At 43.2% G+C, this 12,926-nt stretch overlaps 1 protein-coding gene across 2 annotated transcripts in view; it reads right to left on the bottom strand.

Moving 5' to 3' along the window:
• LOC129859113 (vascular endothelial growth factor receptor 1-like) overlaps nucleotides 1–8,394 on the bottom strand; it is an 88,067-nt gene extending 79,673 nt beyond the window's left edge. For both annotated transcript variants that reach the window (XM_055928493.1, XM_055928494.1), the window contains exon 1: nucleotides 8,133–8,394. In XM_055928493.1, coding sequence (XP_055784468.1) covers nucleotides 8,133–8,190 — 58 coding nt within the window. In that variant the 5' untranslated portion in view covers nucleotides 8,191–8,394. The remainder of the gene's footprint in view (nucleotides 1–8,132) is intronic.
• Nucleotides 8,395–12,926: the final 4,532 nt, after the last annotated feature.

The following is a 12,926-nucleotide window of genomic DNA, read 5'->3' on the forward strand; positions in this document are numbered from 1 at the left end:
GCTGCAGGCCAGGCTGGACCCCATACAGGGAGAGAGAAGAGAGATGTCTTATAGGCTGCAGGCCAGGCTGGCCCCATACAGGGAGAGAGAACAGATGTCTTATAGGCTGCAGGCCAGGCTGGCCCCATACAGGGAGAGAGAAGAGAGATGTCTTATAGGCTGCAGGCCAGGCTGGACCCCATACAGGGAGAGAGAACAGATGTCTTATAGGCTGCAGGCCAGGCTGGCCCCATACAGGGAGAGAGAAGAGAGATGTCTTATAGGCTGCAGGCCAGGCTGGCCCCATACAGGGAGAGAGAAGAGAGATGTCTTATAGGCTGCAGGCCAGGCTGGCCCCATACAGGGAGAGAGAACAGATGTCTTATAGGCTGCAGGCCAGGCTGGCCCCATACAGGGAGAGAGAACAGCGATGTCTTATAGGCTGCAGGCCAGGCTGGACCCCATACAGGGAGAGAGAACAGATGTCTTATAGGCTGCAGGCCAGGCTGGCCCCATACAGGGAGAGAGAACAGATGTCTTATAGGCTGCAGGCCAGGCTGGACCCCATACAGGGAGAGAGAACAGATGTCTTATAGGCTGCAGGCCAGGCTGGCCCCCATACAGGGAGAGAGAACAGATGTCTTATAGGCTGCAGGCCAGGCTGGCCCCATACAGGGAGAGAGAAGAGAGATGTCTTATAGGCTGCAGGCCAGGCTGGCCCCATACAGGGAGAGAGAACAGAGATGTCTTATAGGCTGCAGGCCAGGCTGGCCCCATACAGGGAGAGAGAACAGATGTCTTATAGGCTGCAGGCCAGGCTGGCCCCATACAGGGAGAGAGAACAGAGATGTCTTATAGGCTGCAGGCCAGGCTGGACCCCATACAGGGAGAGAGAAGAGAGATGTCTTATAGGCTGCAGGCCAGGCTGGCCCCATACAGGGAGAGAGAACAGATGTCTTATAGGCTGCAGGCCAGGCTGGACCCCATACAGGGAGAGAGAACAGATGTCTTATAGGCTGCAGGCCAGGCTGGACCCCATACAGGGAGAGAGAAGAGAGATGTCTTATAGGCTGCAGGCCAGGCTGGACCCCATACAGGGAGAGAGAACAGAGATGTCTTATAGGCTGCAGGCCAGGCTGGCCCCATACAGGGAGAGAGAACAGATGTCTTATAGGCTGCAGGCCAGGCTGGCCCCATACAGGGAGAGAGAAGAGAGATGTCTTATAGGCTGCAGGCCAGGCTGGACCCCATACAGGGAGAGAGAACAGATGTCTTATAGGCTGCAGGCCAGGCTGGCCCCATACAGGGAGAGAGAAGAGAGATGTCTTATAGGCTGCAGGCCAGGCTGGACCCCATACAGGGAGAGAGAACAGATGTCTTATAGGCTGCAGGCCAGGCTGGCCCCATACAGGGAGAGAGAAGAGAGATGTCTTATAGGCTGCAGGCCAGGCTGGCCCCCATACAGGGAGAGAGAAGAGAGATGTCTTATAGGCTGCAGGCCAGGCTGGCCCCCATACAGGGGGAGAGAAGAGAGATGTCTTATAGGCTGCAGGCCAGGCTGGCCCCATACAGGGAGAGAGAAGAGAGATGTCTTATAGGCTGCAGGCCAGGCTGGCCCCATACAGGGAGAGAGAAGAGAGATGTCTTATAGGCTGCAGGCCAGGCTGGCCCCATACAGGGAGAGAGAAGAGAGATGTCTTATAGGCTGCAGGCCAGGCTGGCCCCATACAGGGAGAGAGAACAGAGATGTCTTATAGGCTGCAGGCCAGGCTGGACCCCATACAGGGAGAGAGAACAGCGATGTCTTATAGGCTGCAGGCCAGGCTGGCCCCATACAGGGAGAGAGAACAGCGATGTCTTATATGCTGCAGGCCAGGCTGGCCCCATACAGGGAGAGAGAAGAGAGATGTCTTATAGGCTGCAGGCCAGGCTGGACCCCATACAGGGAGAGAGAACAGAGATGTCTTATAGGCTGCAGGCCAGGCTGGCCCCATACAGGGAGAGAGAACAGAGATGTCTTATAGGCTGCAGGCCAGGCTGGACCCCATACAGGGAGAGAGAACAGATGTCTTATAGGCTGCAGGCCAGGCTGGACCCCATACAGGGAGAGAGAAGAGAGATGTCTTATAGGCTGCAGGCCAGGCTGGCCCCATACAGGGAGAGAGAAGAGAGATGTCTTATAGGCTGCAGGCCAGGCTGGCCCCATACAGGGAGAGAGAAGAGAGATGTCTTATAGGCTGCAGGCCAGGCTGGCCCCCATACAGGGAGAGAGAACAGAGATGTCTTATAGGCTGCAGGCCAGGCTGGACCCCATACAGGGAGAGAGAAGAGAGATGTCTTATAGGCTGCAGGCCAGGCTGGCCCCATACAGGGAGAGAGAAGAGAGATGTCTTATAGGCTGCAGGCCAGGCTGGCCCCCATACAGGGAGAGAGAACAGAGATGTCTTATAGGCTGCAGGCCAGGCTGGACCCCATACAGGGAGAGAGAACAGAGATGTCTTATAGGCTGCAGGCCAGGCTGGCCCCATACAGGGAGAGAGAAGAGAGATGTCTTATAGGCTGCAGGCCAGGCTGGCCCCATACAGGGAGAGAGAAGAGAGATGTCTTATAGGCTGCAGGCCAGGCTGGACCCCATACAGGGAGAGAGAACAGAGATGTCTTATAGGCTGCAGGCCAGGCTGGCCCCCATACAGGGAGAGAGAACAGAAGAAAGAACTTAGGCTGAAGCCTAGCTCTCCCTTACAAGGCTGGTCCCCATATGCAGTGGTGGAAAAAGTACCCAATTGTCATACATAAGTAAAAGATTCCTTAATAGAAAATGACTTAAGTAAAAGTGAAAGTCAACCAGAAAAATACTACTTGAGTAACAGTCTAAAAGTATGTTGTTTTAAATATACTTACGTATCAAAAGTCAATGTAATTGCAAAAATATACTTAAGTATCAAAAGTAAAAGTATAAATCACTTCACATTCCTTTTAATAAGCAAATCAGATGGCAGAACTTCCTTTTGTATTTTTTTATTTACGGAAAGCGAGGGTCACACTCCAACACGCAGACATAATTTACAAATGAAGCATTTGTGTTTAGTGAGCCCTCCAGATCAGAGGCAGTAGGGATGACCAGGGATGTTCTCCTGATAAGTGTGTGAATTAGACCATTTTCCTGTCCTGTTAAGTATTCAAAATGTAACGAGTACTTTTGGGTGTCAGGGAAAATGTATGGGGTAAAAAAGTAGATCATTTTCTTTAGGAATGTAGTGAATTAAAAGTAAAAGTAGTCAAAAATATAAATAGTAAAGTAAAGTACAGATACCCCCCCAAAATACTTAAGTAGTACTTAAAAGTAATTTTACTTAAGTACTTTACACCACTGCCCATATGTTGCTCAACAACCAGTAACTGATGTTATTGTGGGAGGAGATGACAATGACTGATGTCTGAATCAACTGTGCACAACGGTCAAAACTCATTGAAAAAACAACTGAGGATGAGATTCTTATAAGAGGAGTGTGCTGCATTCCAACACGACTGACCACCACAGTGCTGATGACAGCACACAACTGAATACAACATAATGGGCACAACAAAACCACCACCAGTAGCACCATTGACCAACACCACTGATCACTGTTACATTGCTGCCCACAGCTCTGGTCCAGGGCGTTAGGGAATGAATGTGAACTGGACCAGAGCTATGCTGACGCCAAAACCTACTCCAATAAACACTGTAGAACAATGCAGTAACTGACCACAACACCGGGTGTAGACAGATCAACTGACAGTGTCATCACAGACACTCCCATGCAGCAATACCACTGACCCTCGTCACCTCCTCGTTCCCATGCCAGTAAGACCACTTGAGGACCACAGTGGAAATGCGTGAGCACTAAGCAGTGTCACTGTTGTTTATCAAATAAAATCAACACTCCACTCAATGGTAGCTGAGGTTAATTAATGAGAGATTAAGGGTGCTGTCCATCCACCCTTCCTTCCTCTCAGCCCAAAGGGAAACTTCATTCACACAGACACGTCCTTGAATCAGCCCAAAAAAACTAGTTCACACTGCATCCTTTGGAACAAACACAAACCTAGTTCACACTGCATCCTATTGGAACAAACACAAACCTAGTTCACATTGCATCCTATTGGAACAAACACAAACCTAGTTCACATTGCATCCTATTGGACCAAACACAAACCTAGTTCACATTGCATCCTATTGGAACAAACACAAACCTAGTTCACATTGCATCCTATTGGACCAAACACAAACCTAGTTCACATTGCATCCTATTGGAACAAACACAAACCTAGTTCACATTGCATCCTACTGGAACAAACACAAAACTAGTTCACACTGCATCCTATTGGACCAAACACAAATCTAGTTCACACTCAGTGGCAGTCAGTGCCATTTCAGATGAGGGAGGACAAAAAATGTTTTATGAACATGGCCTTATTTCTATTACAGCATGTTGGATAACTATCATTCATATTCATTCACCCAGTTCAATGTAACAGCGATCGGTTTAGGCTACTACATGATACTCAAATTTTCCCTGTACTCATCATGAGGGTGCTACAACCTAGCCTATGAATTAAAGTTTACAACGTAGGTGCAAGTGGACAGACAGTGACATTCAATAATGCCTTGCACACTCTTGCCTGAATCTAGCTGATCTAGGGTGTAATCATTAGTCCAACAGTTACAAACGAGAGTTTCTATTGTAGAAATTCAGGTATGACTATCCCAGTTTGGATCTGTTGAAGAAAAGTTTTTCACCAGAATCGGCAAAATGAATACACAACTTGATCGCGCGTAAACACAGTTCACAGTTTCATAGCAGCCACGTTGTGTTCCTTCTGGCATCTACGTGATGCGCTCTCCTTTCACCTCTTCCCTTCGCTTGTGGACTTCAATGCACAACACATCAGCTGTATGTGACCAGGCGAAAAAAAACATTCCAAGTCAAACCTCTACACACAGCCTACATGGTTGTCACAATATTAGCTAAAGTAACATCATAGTCAGCATAGCTAATAGAACTAATATGTTAGTAAACCCGCTAATCATGCAGTAACATTACAGTGTACAGTCAGTAAGCAGTTACATCGTAGGGCCTGGTGGCAATACATTTGTAAAACCAAAAGCTTACCTTGACTTTGAAGAGTTCCAGTGTTGTGTTGGATAGTCATAGCCAGCTAGCTAACATAACATCCCTCTGTTTGAGCAGGGTGTATCAGTAGGCTAAACTAGCTAGCTGCATTTGCTATCTAAGTAAGTACTGCTTCTCCTTCATTTAGGAAGACATTTATTTGTTCAAAACTGTTCAGCTATTTTCTTTCTCTCTCTTTGAGTCAGCTACTCACTACATTTTATGTAGTGCAGTGCTAGCTAGCTGTAGCTTATGCTTTCAGTACTAGATTAATTATCTGATCCTTTGATTGGGTGGACAACATGTCAGTTCATGCTGCAAGAGCTCTGATACGTTGGAGGACGTCCTCCAGAAGTTGTCATAATTACTGTGTAAGTCTATGGAAGGGGGTGAGAACCATGAGCCTCCTAAGTTTTGTATTGAAGTTAATGTACCCAGAGGAGGAAGGAAGCTAGCTGTCCTCTGGCTACACCATTGTGCTACCCTACAGAGTGCTGTTGAGTCTACTATAGACCTTCTTTGCAAAATAGTGTGTTTTAATCAATTATTTGGTGACGTGATTACATTTAGTATAGTTTTATCTAAAAATATATATTTTTTAAGTTACTGAGGAGGATGTTCTTCCCCTTCCTCCTCTGAGGAGCCTCCACTGTTCACACTGCATCCTATTGGAACAAACAGAAATCTAGTTCACACTGATCTAGCGTGGTTTGTAATCAGAACTCGTCATAGTACAGCAGACTGCGTGTGACTTCCTAGGTTCTCCTGCTTTTGGTAAAGCCTTTTTTTAGGTCCTCCACGTCATAACCAGCATGTCAAGCATTCTCACTTTACCAAAATGAAACTTCACTTCAGTGTGCCAGTATGGTATCCTCTCTGTACTATCTTCCTGATCATACACATCACTATACTGAGACTGAATACTGACCTATCATTTTATCCCATCTGTGACCCCCCCCCCCCCCCATTACTAATATTCATGGTTACCAGTGGATGTCCCCTTCAGCAGCTCTAGTTTTACTTACTCTGGTAGTTTCCTCTGTTTCCCCTCTGAGTCACACACAGACGCACGCACGCACGCACGCACGCACGCACACACACACACACACACACACACACACACACACACACACACACACACGCACGCACACACACAGGGAGAGTCCTGCAGCAGAGTCTATATGTCGGTGTAAATAGTTTAAAGGAGGAAGGGAAGTCAAGTCTCTCTCAGCACGGTCCCAAGGGGCATTTCAACAGGCTGTAAAGTGGCCAGAACCCGCCTTCCCATGTTACTCAATACAGCTGGAGCTTTCATTCAACAAACCCTAGTGCCATTTCATACAAGTGGAGGATCAGTTGGAGTTCAAGGACATGTCTGTTTAGAACCCCAGAATGTGGCTGCAGGACAGGTGTAAGTTACAGAGCTGGATGTAGCCTAAGATTACAAAAGGAGAATTTTGTAATAATTTTCCCTCAACTTTTACCTCCAGTGTTGTGCATGCTATTCTATTCATGTAAAACACAAAATTATTTTACAAATCATGGCGACATTTGCATTTCATTGGAGGGACATAATAATGTTTGGCCTTCTATATCCTGTTTCCATGGTACAATGCATTCTTTTCAGATCCTTATCAGACACGCACATCATAACACAGTAGTAAGACATAGAAACAGTTTGGAAAATGACACTGGTGTTTGCTCCACTGGTATAAATGTGAAATATTTTTGATTGAATTGCAGTTTTGTGTATGTTTTCCCTAAACCAATACAGGGTCATATTTTTTATGTGTAATAAATGTAGGGCTATTGAATATGAAAAAAGTAAGGATTGTTCCTCAACTTGTTTCATTGGTCTACATCAAAAGTGCAATGATAGTAAACGACCAAATGAATAAAAAGTTCATTGATTTTGCTGACAATGCTTAACAATTAATTAAATTAATTAAGTAATTAATTACTCCAGATGTATTATCTAACCCATTAAAAAAGCTTGCATTAAAACTAATACAACTAATTTTGCAAATAAAAGACTGTATGTAGAGGACAATTGTGACATTATATCAGGTTTGACATGACAAAAACACTCGTTCCATTTAGTAAAAAGTTGTTGACCAATAACCATATGTCCTGCGCTACCCTAATACTTTACGCACACAGGAGCCAGTTCACCCCGATTTCCTCCCCGTGCGTCTGTTTAAGTCATAAACGCTGATTAGCGCCATTTCCTGCGCTCTAGAAAGTTTCCTAGTGCTGGTCATGACCCCGCACTCATTTATATTAGAACTTCCCTTTCACAAACTCATCAGCGTCAGGAAGTAACGCCCTGTGTGTGCCGATTCAACCAGGGTTAAAGCGCGCACAGAGAAGCGGATACCAAGCCTGGCCACAGAGGTCCCCGTTATCCAAACAACTATCCCACAGGACAGGGCTTATCTACTAACAACACTTAGCTGTAAAAGAACCGCACTTCATCAACCACCCCTGCCACACGACCACACTGGTTTCTCAATGGGCCGATAAACGAGACAGTAGACGGGAAAGCGTCAAAGAGCCTGGTCCTGCGGCCCCATATGTTCAAAGCGCGGGATGTTGGCTAATCTGTCTGCCAAGTGCCAAGCGTTCGAAGAATGTTCCTCTGACGCCAATACTATCTTTTTACCGTGGCAGCACGCACGTTCCTCCTGATTATGTGGGAATCCATTTTAACTGGCCTTGCACAATAGGACTACTACTAAAAGATGGCAAGGTGGCAATGTACGCGCATCAACATCCTCGTGCGTCAAGCATTCAGGCAATAATTACGCATGATGCCTAATGTGTCCTGAACAAATTGACGAATAACTATTCATAATTGTACTTTTTAAAAACACATTCAATCATATAATTAAGGAATACTTTATGTGATTTGTCCATAAGCGACAGAATGGGTGAGGGTGCGCTCTACAGGCATCAATGAAGGGGCTAGTTGCATCAATCAGTGAACTCTCTACTCACCCTTTGCGAGCGCACTGCCAGCCAATCCACATAGAACCACGAAGATATAGCCAATCATGTTGTCCGTCTTCCCCGTCGCACTGAAGAAGGGGTATGTGAGAAGAAAAGTGTAACAGAGAGTTTAGTCCCTTGTTCGCCAGAGAATCGAATTCTGACGAGTAGGACAGGTTTCCTGAGGAGGAGAGCAGAGCAGAACCGTGGGAGAACACGCTACAGGACACCACACATCAACTCCAGTAAAACGTTTTCCCATTGTGCTCTTGGGGACCGGTTTTATACAGTTCCCATAGCGACCGGATAACTGGCCTTCCAGTGACGTCCATCGACACACCCATGGCGCGTGAAAGCAGAGTCCCACGCCCGTACCCATTCTCACAGTCACTCTGGACTAATTAAAACAATGAAGACAATGTACTTATACGGAGACTCTGTTTGACCCACAAACACCAGACCATCACACGATTTACCCCAAAACATTGAGTAAGCAAAAGCATACCCAAGCAATTACGTGCGTAAACCTCAGTGTCTTCGGTGGCTGCTGGAAAGGTGGCAAGTAGACAATGGGGTAATATGCAAACAGTGAGACTTGCTTGAGACAATTACCAGCTTTGATCGGACCAGTAATAGCCTTTATTAACAAACATCACCAGAGCCTTCCTATCTCCACCACCTGGGTTCCTTACCTATGACATTGGTGGGTGTATGCAGTGGTGGAGAAAGTACCCAAATGTTATACTTGAGCAAAAGTAAAGATACCTTAACAGAAAACTGAAGTAATAGTGAAAGTCACCCAGTAAAATACTACTTGAGTAAAAGTCTAAAAACATTTGGTTTTAAATGTACTGAAATATCAAAAGTATATGTAAATGTTAAATTATACTTAAGTATCAAAAGTATAAATCATTTCAAATTCTTCTTATTAAGCAAACCAGATGGAACCATTTAAAACATGGTATTTATGGAGAGCCAGTGACACACTCCAACACTCAGACATCATTTACAAATGAAACATGTTTTTTTAGTGAGTCCACCAGATCAGAGGCAGTAGGGATGACCAGGGACAATCTCTTGACAAGTGTGTGAATTGTACCATTTTCCTTTCCTGCTAAGCATTCAAAATGTACGTTTGGGTGTCAGGGAAAATGTATTAAGTAAGAAGTACATTATTTTCTTTAGGAATGTAGTGAAGTAAAATTAAAAGTTGTCAAAAATATTAATAGTAAAGTACAGAAACCCCCAAAACTGACTTAAGTATTACTTTAAAGTATTTTTACTAAAGTACTTTACACCACTGGGTGTATGCCCATTAGGACTACCTTACCTAGAGTCAGGCACGTACATTTCATTCACTTATTGGTGGAAACAGCATGACACTGGGGTGGTGAGTGCTCTAAGCTATGAGTCATATCAGTATTGCGTATTAGTATAACTCTGACACTGTGTGGTATGCAAACTGCATTGTAACGATGATTGTAGACCACAGGAGGTTGGTGTCACTTTAATCGGGGAGGACGTGATCTTGGTAATGGCTGGAGCGGAATTAGTGGAATGGTATCAAATACATCAAACACATGGTTTCCATGGTTTCCATGTGTTTAAAGCCATTCCATTGACTCCGTTGCAGCCATTATTAAGAGTCGCCATTCCCTCAGCAGCCTCCACTACTGTAAACAAAGGAATGTAGTGACTGCAGTCCATTACAATACAAGTATTAGTGAAGTACAGTACATTCACCCTCCATTTGACCTTTATAAATAGGATATCTATAATGTCTAATTTTCAGGACCTAAAAGTTCTCTCTCTTGATTTCGCCGATTGGATTAAATGGATGGAAATATAATGATTGGAAAGGACAAATCATTGGCTTGAATGGGGGACTCCCTTTCTATTTAATCCAGACCGATAGGCAAAATCCAGATAAATAACGTTTGAAAAACTGGCCCATGTTTATAGACAATATATAGACAATATATAGACAATATATAGACAATATATAGACAATATATAGACAATATATATATAGACAATATATATATAGACAATATATAGACAATAGTGCCACCTAGAGAGAGACTCATTGAATGACATATGATGATTTGAGCTTCACAACATAGTACATCAGGGGTGTCAAACTCCTTCCACGGAGGGCAGAGTGTCTGCGGGTTTTAGTTGTTTCCTTTCAGTTACGACCAAGACAATCAGATCTGGGGAGACCCTTACTAATTAGTGACCTTAATTCATCAATCAAGTACAAGGGTGGAGTGAAAACCTGCTGACAAACGACCCTCCTTGGAATGAGTTTGACACGTGTACTACAGTAAAATAATTGTGTAAGTATACCATACAAAGACATACTATACAAAGACATGTACTATACAAAGACATGTACTATACAGAGACATGTACTATACAAAGACATGTACTATACAAAGACATACTATACAAAGACATGTACTATACAAAGACATGTACTATACAGAGACATGTACTATACAAAGACATGTACTATACAAAGACATGTACTATACAAAGACATGTACTATACAAAGACATACCATACAAAGACATACTATACAAAGACATACTATACAAAGACATACTATACAACGACATGTACTATACAAAGACATGTGCTATACAAAGACATGTACTATACAAAGACATACTATACAAAGACATGTGCTATACAAAGACATACCATACAAAGACATACTATACAAAGACATACTATACAAAGACATGTACTATACAAAGACATACCATACAAAGACAGACTATACAACGACATCTACTATACAAAGACATGTGCTATACAAAGACATGTACTATACAGAGACATGTACTATACAAAGAAATACTATACAAAGGCATACTATACAAAGACATGTACTATACAAATACATGTACTTTACAGAGACACGTAATATACAAAGACATGGTCTATACAAAGACACGTACTATACAAAGACATGTACTATACAGAGACGTACTATACAAAGACATACCATACAAAGACATACTATACAAAGACATGTACTATACAAAGACATACCATACAAAGACATACTATACAAATACATGTACTATACAAAGACATGTACTATACAGAGACATGTACTATACAAAGACATGTACTATACAAAGACATGTACTATACAGAGACATGTACTATACAAAGACATGTACTATACAAAGACATGTACTATACAAAGACATGTACTATACAGAGACATGTACTATACAAAGACATGTACTATACAAAGACATGTACTATACAGAGACATGTACTATACAGAGACACGTACTATACAAAGACATGTACTATACAAATACATGTACTATACAAATACATACACTACCGGTCAAAAATTTGAAAACACCTACTCATTCAAGGGTTTTTCTTTATTTTTATTATTTTCTACATTGTAGAATAATAGTGAAGACATCAAAAATATATAATAACACATATGGAATCATGTAGTAACCAAAAAAGTGTTCAACAAATCTAAATGTATTTTATATTTGAGATTCTTCAAATAGCCACCCTTTGCCTTGATGACAGCTTTGCACACTCTTGGCATTCTCTCAACCAGCTTCATGAGGTAGTCACCTGGAATGCATTTCAATTAACATGTGTGCCTTATTAAACGTTAATTTGTGGAATTTCTTTCCTTCTTAATGTGTTTGAGCCAATCAGTTGTGTTGTGACAAGGTAGGGGGTATACAGAAGATAGCCCTATTTGGTAAAAGACCAAGTCTATTTTATGGCAAGAACCGCTCAAATAAACAAAGAGAAACGACAGTCCATCATTACTCGATACGGAACATTTCAAGAACTTTGAACATTTCTTCAAGTGCAGTCGCAAAAACCATCAAGCGCTATGATGAAATTGGCTCTCATGAGGACCGCCACAGGAAAGGAAGACCCAGAGTTACCTCTGCTGCAGAGGATAAGTTCATTAGAGTTACCAGCCTCTGAAATTGCAGGCCAAATAAATGCTTCACAAAGTTCAAGTAACAGACATCTCAACATCAACTGTTCAGAGGAGACTGTGTGAATCAGGTCTTCATGGTTGAATTTCTGCAAAGAAACCACTACTAAAGGACACCAATAAGAAGAAGAGACTTGTTTGCGCCAAGAAACGCGAGCAATGGACGTTAGACCGATGAAAATTTGTCCTTTGGTCTGGAGTTCAAATTTGATTTTTTTGGTTCCAACCGCGGTGTCTTTGTGAGACACAGTGTAGGTGAACGGATGATCTCCACATGTGTTTTTCCCACCGTAAAGCATGGAGGAGGAGGTGTTATGGTGCTTTGCTGGTGACACTGTCTGTGATTTATTTAGAATTCAAGGCACACTTAACCAGCATGGCTACCACAGCATTTTGCAGCGATACGCCATCCCAACTGGTTTGGGCTTAGCGGGACTTTCATTTGTTTTTCAACAGAACAATGAACCAACACACCTCCAGGCTGTGTAAGGGCTATTTTACCAACAAGGAGAGTGATGGAGTGCTGCATCAGAGGACCAAACCTCCACAATCCTTCAACCTCAACCAAATTGAGATGGTTTGGGATGTGTCGGACCGAAAAGGAACCAACAAGTGCTCAGCATATGTGGGAACTCCGCCAAGACTGTTGGAAAATCATTCCAGGTGAAGCTGGTTGAGAGAATGCCAAGAGTGTGAAAAGCTGTCATCAAGGCAAAGGGTGGCTATTTGAAGAATCTCAAATCTAAAATATATTTAGATTTGTTTAACACTTTTTTGGTTACTACATGATTCCATGTGTTAT

This window comes from Salvelinus fontinalis, chromosome 7, assembly GCF_029448725.1.
Source record: "Salvelinus fontinalis isolate EN_2023a chromosome 7, ASM2944872v1, whole genome shotgun sequence".
NCBI lineage: Eukaryota > Metazoa > Chordata > Actinopteri > Salmoniformes > Salmonidae > Salvelinus > Salvelinus fontinalis.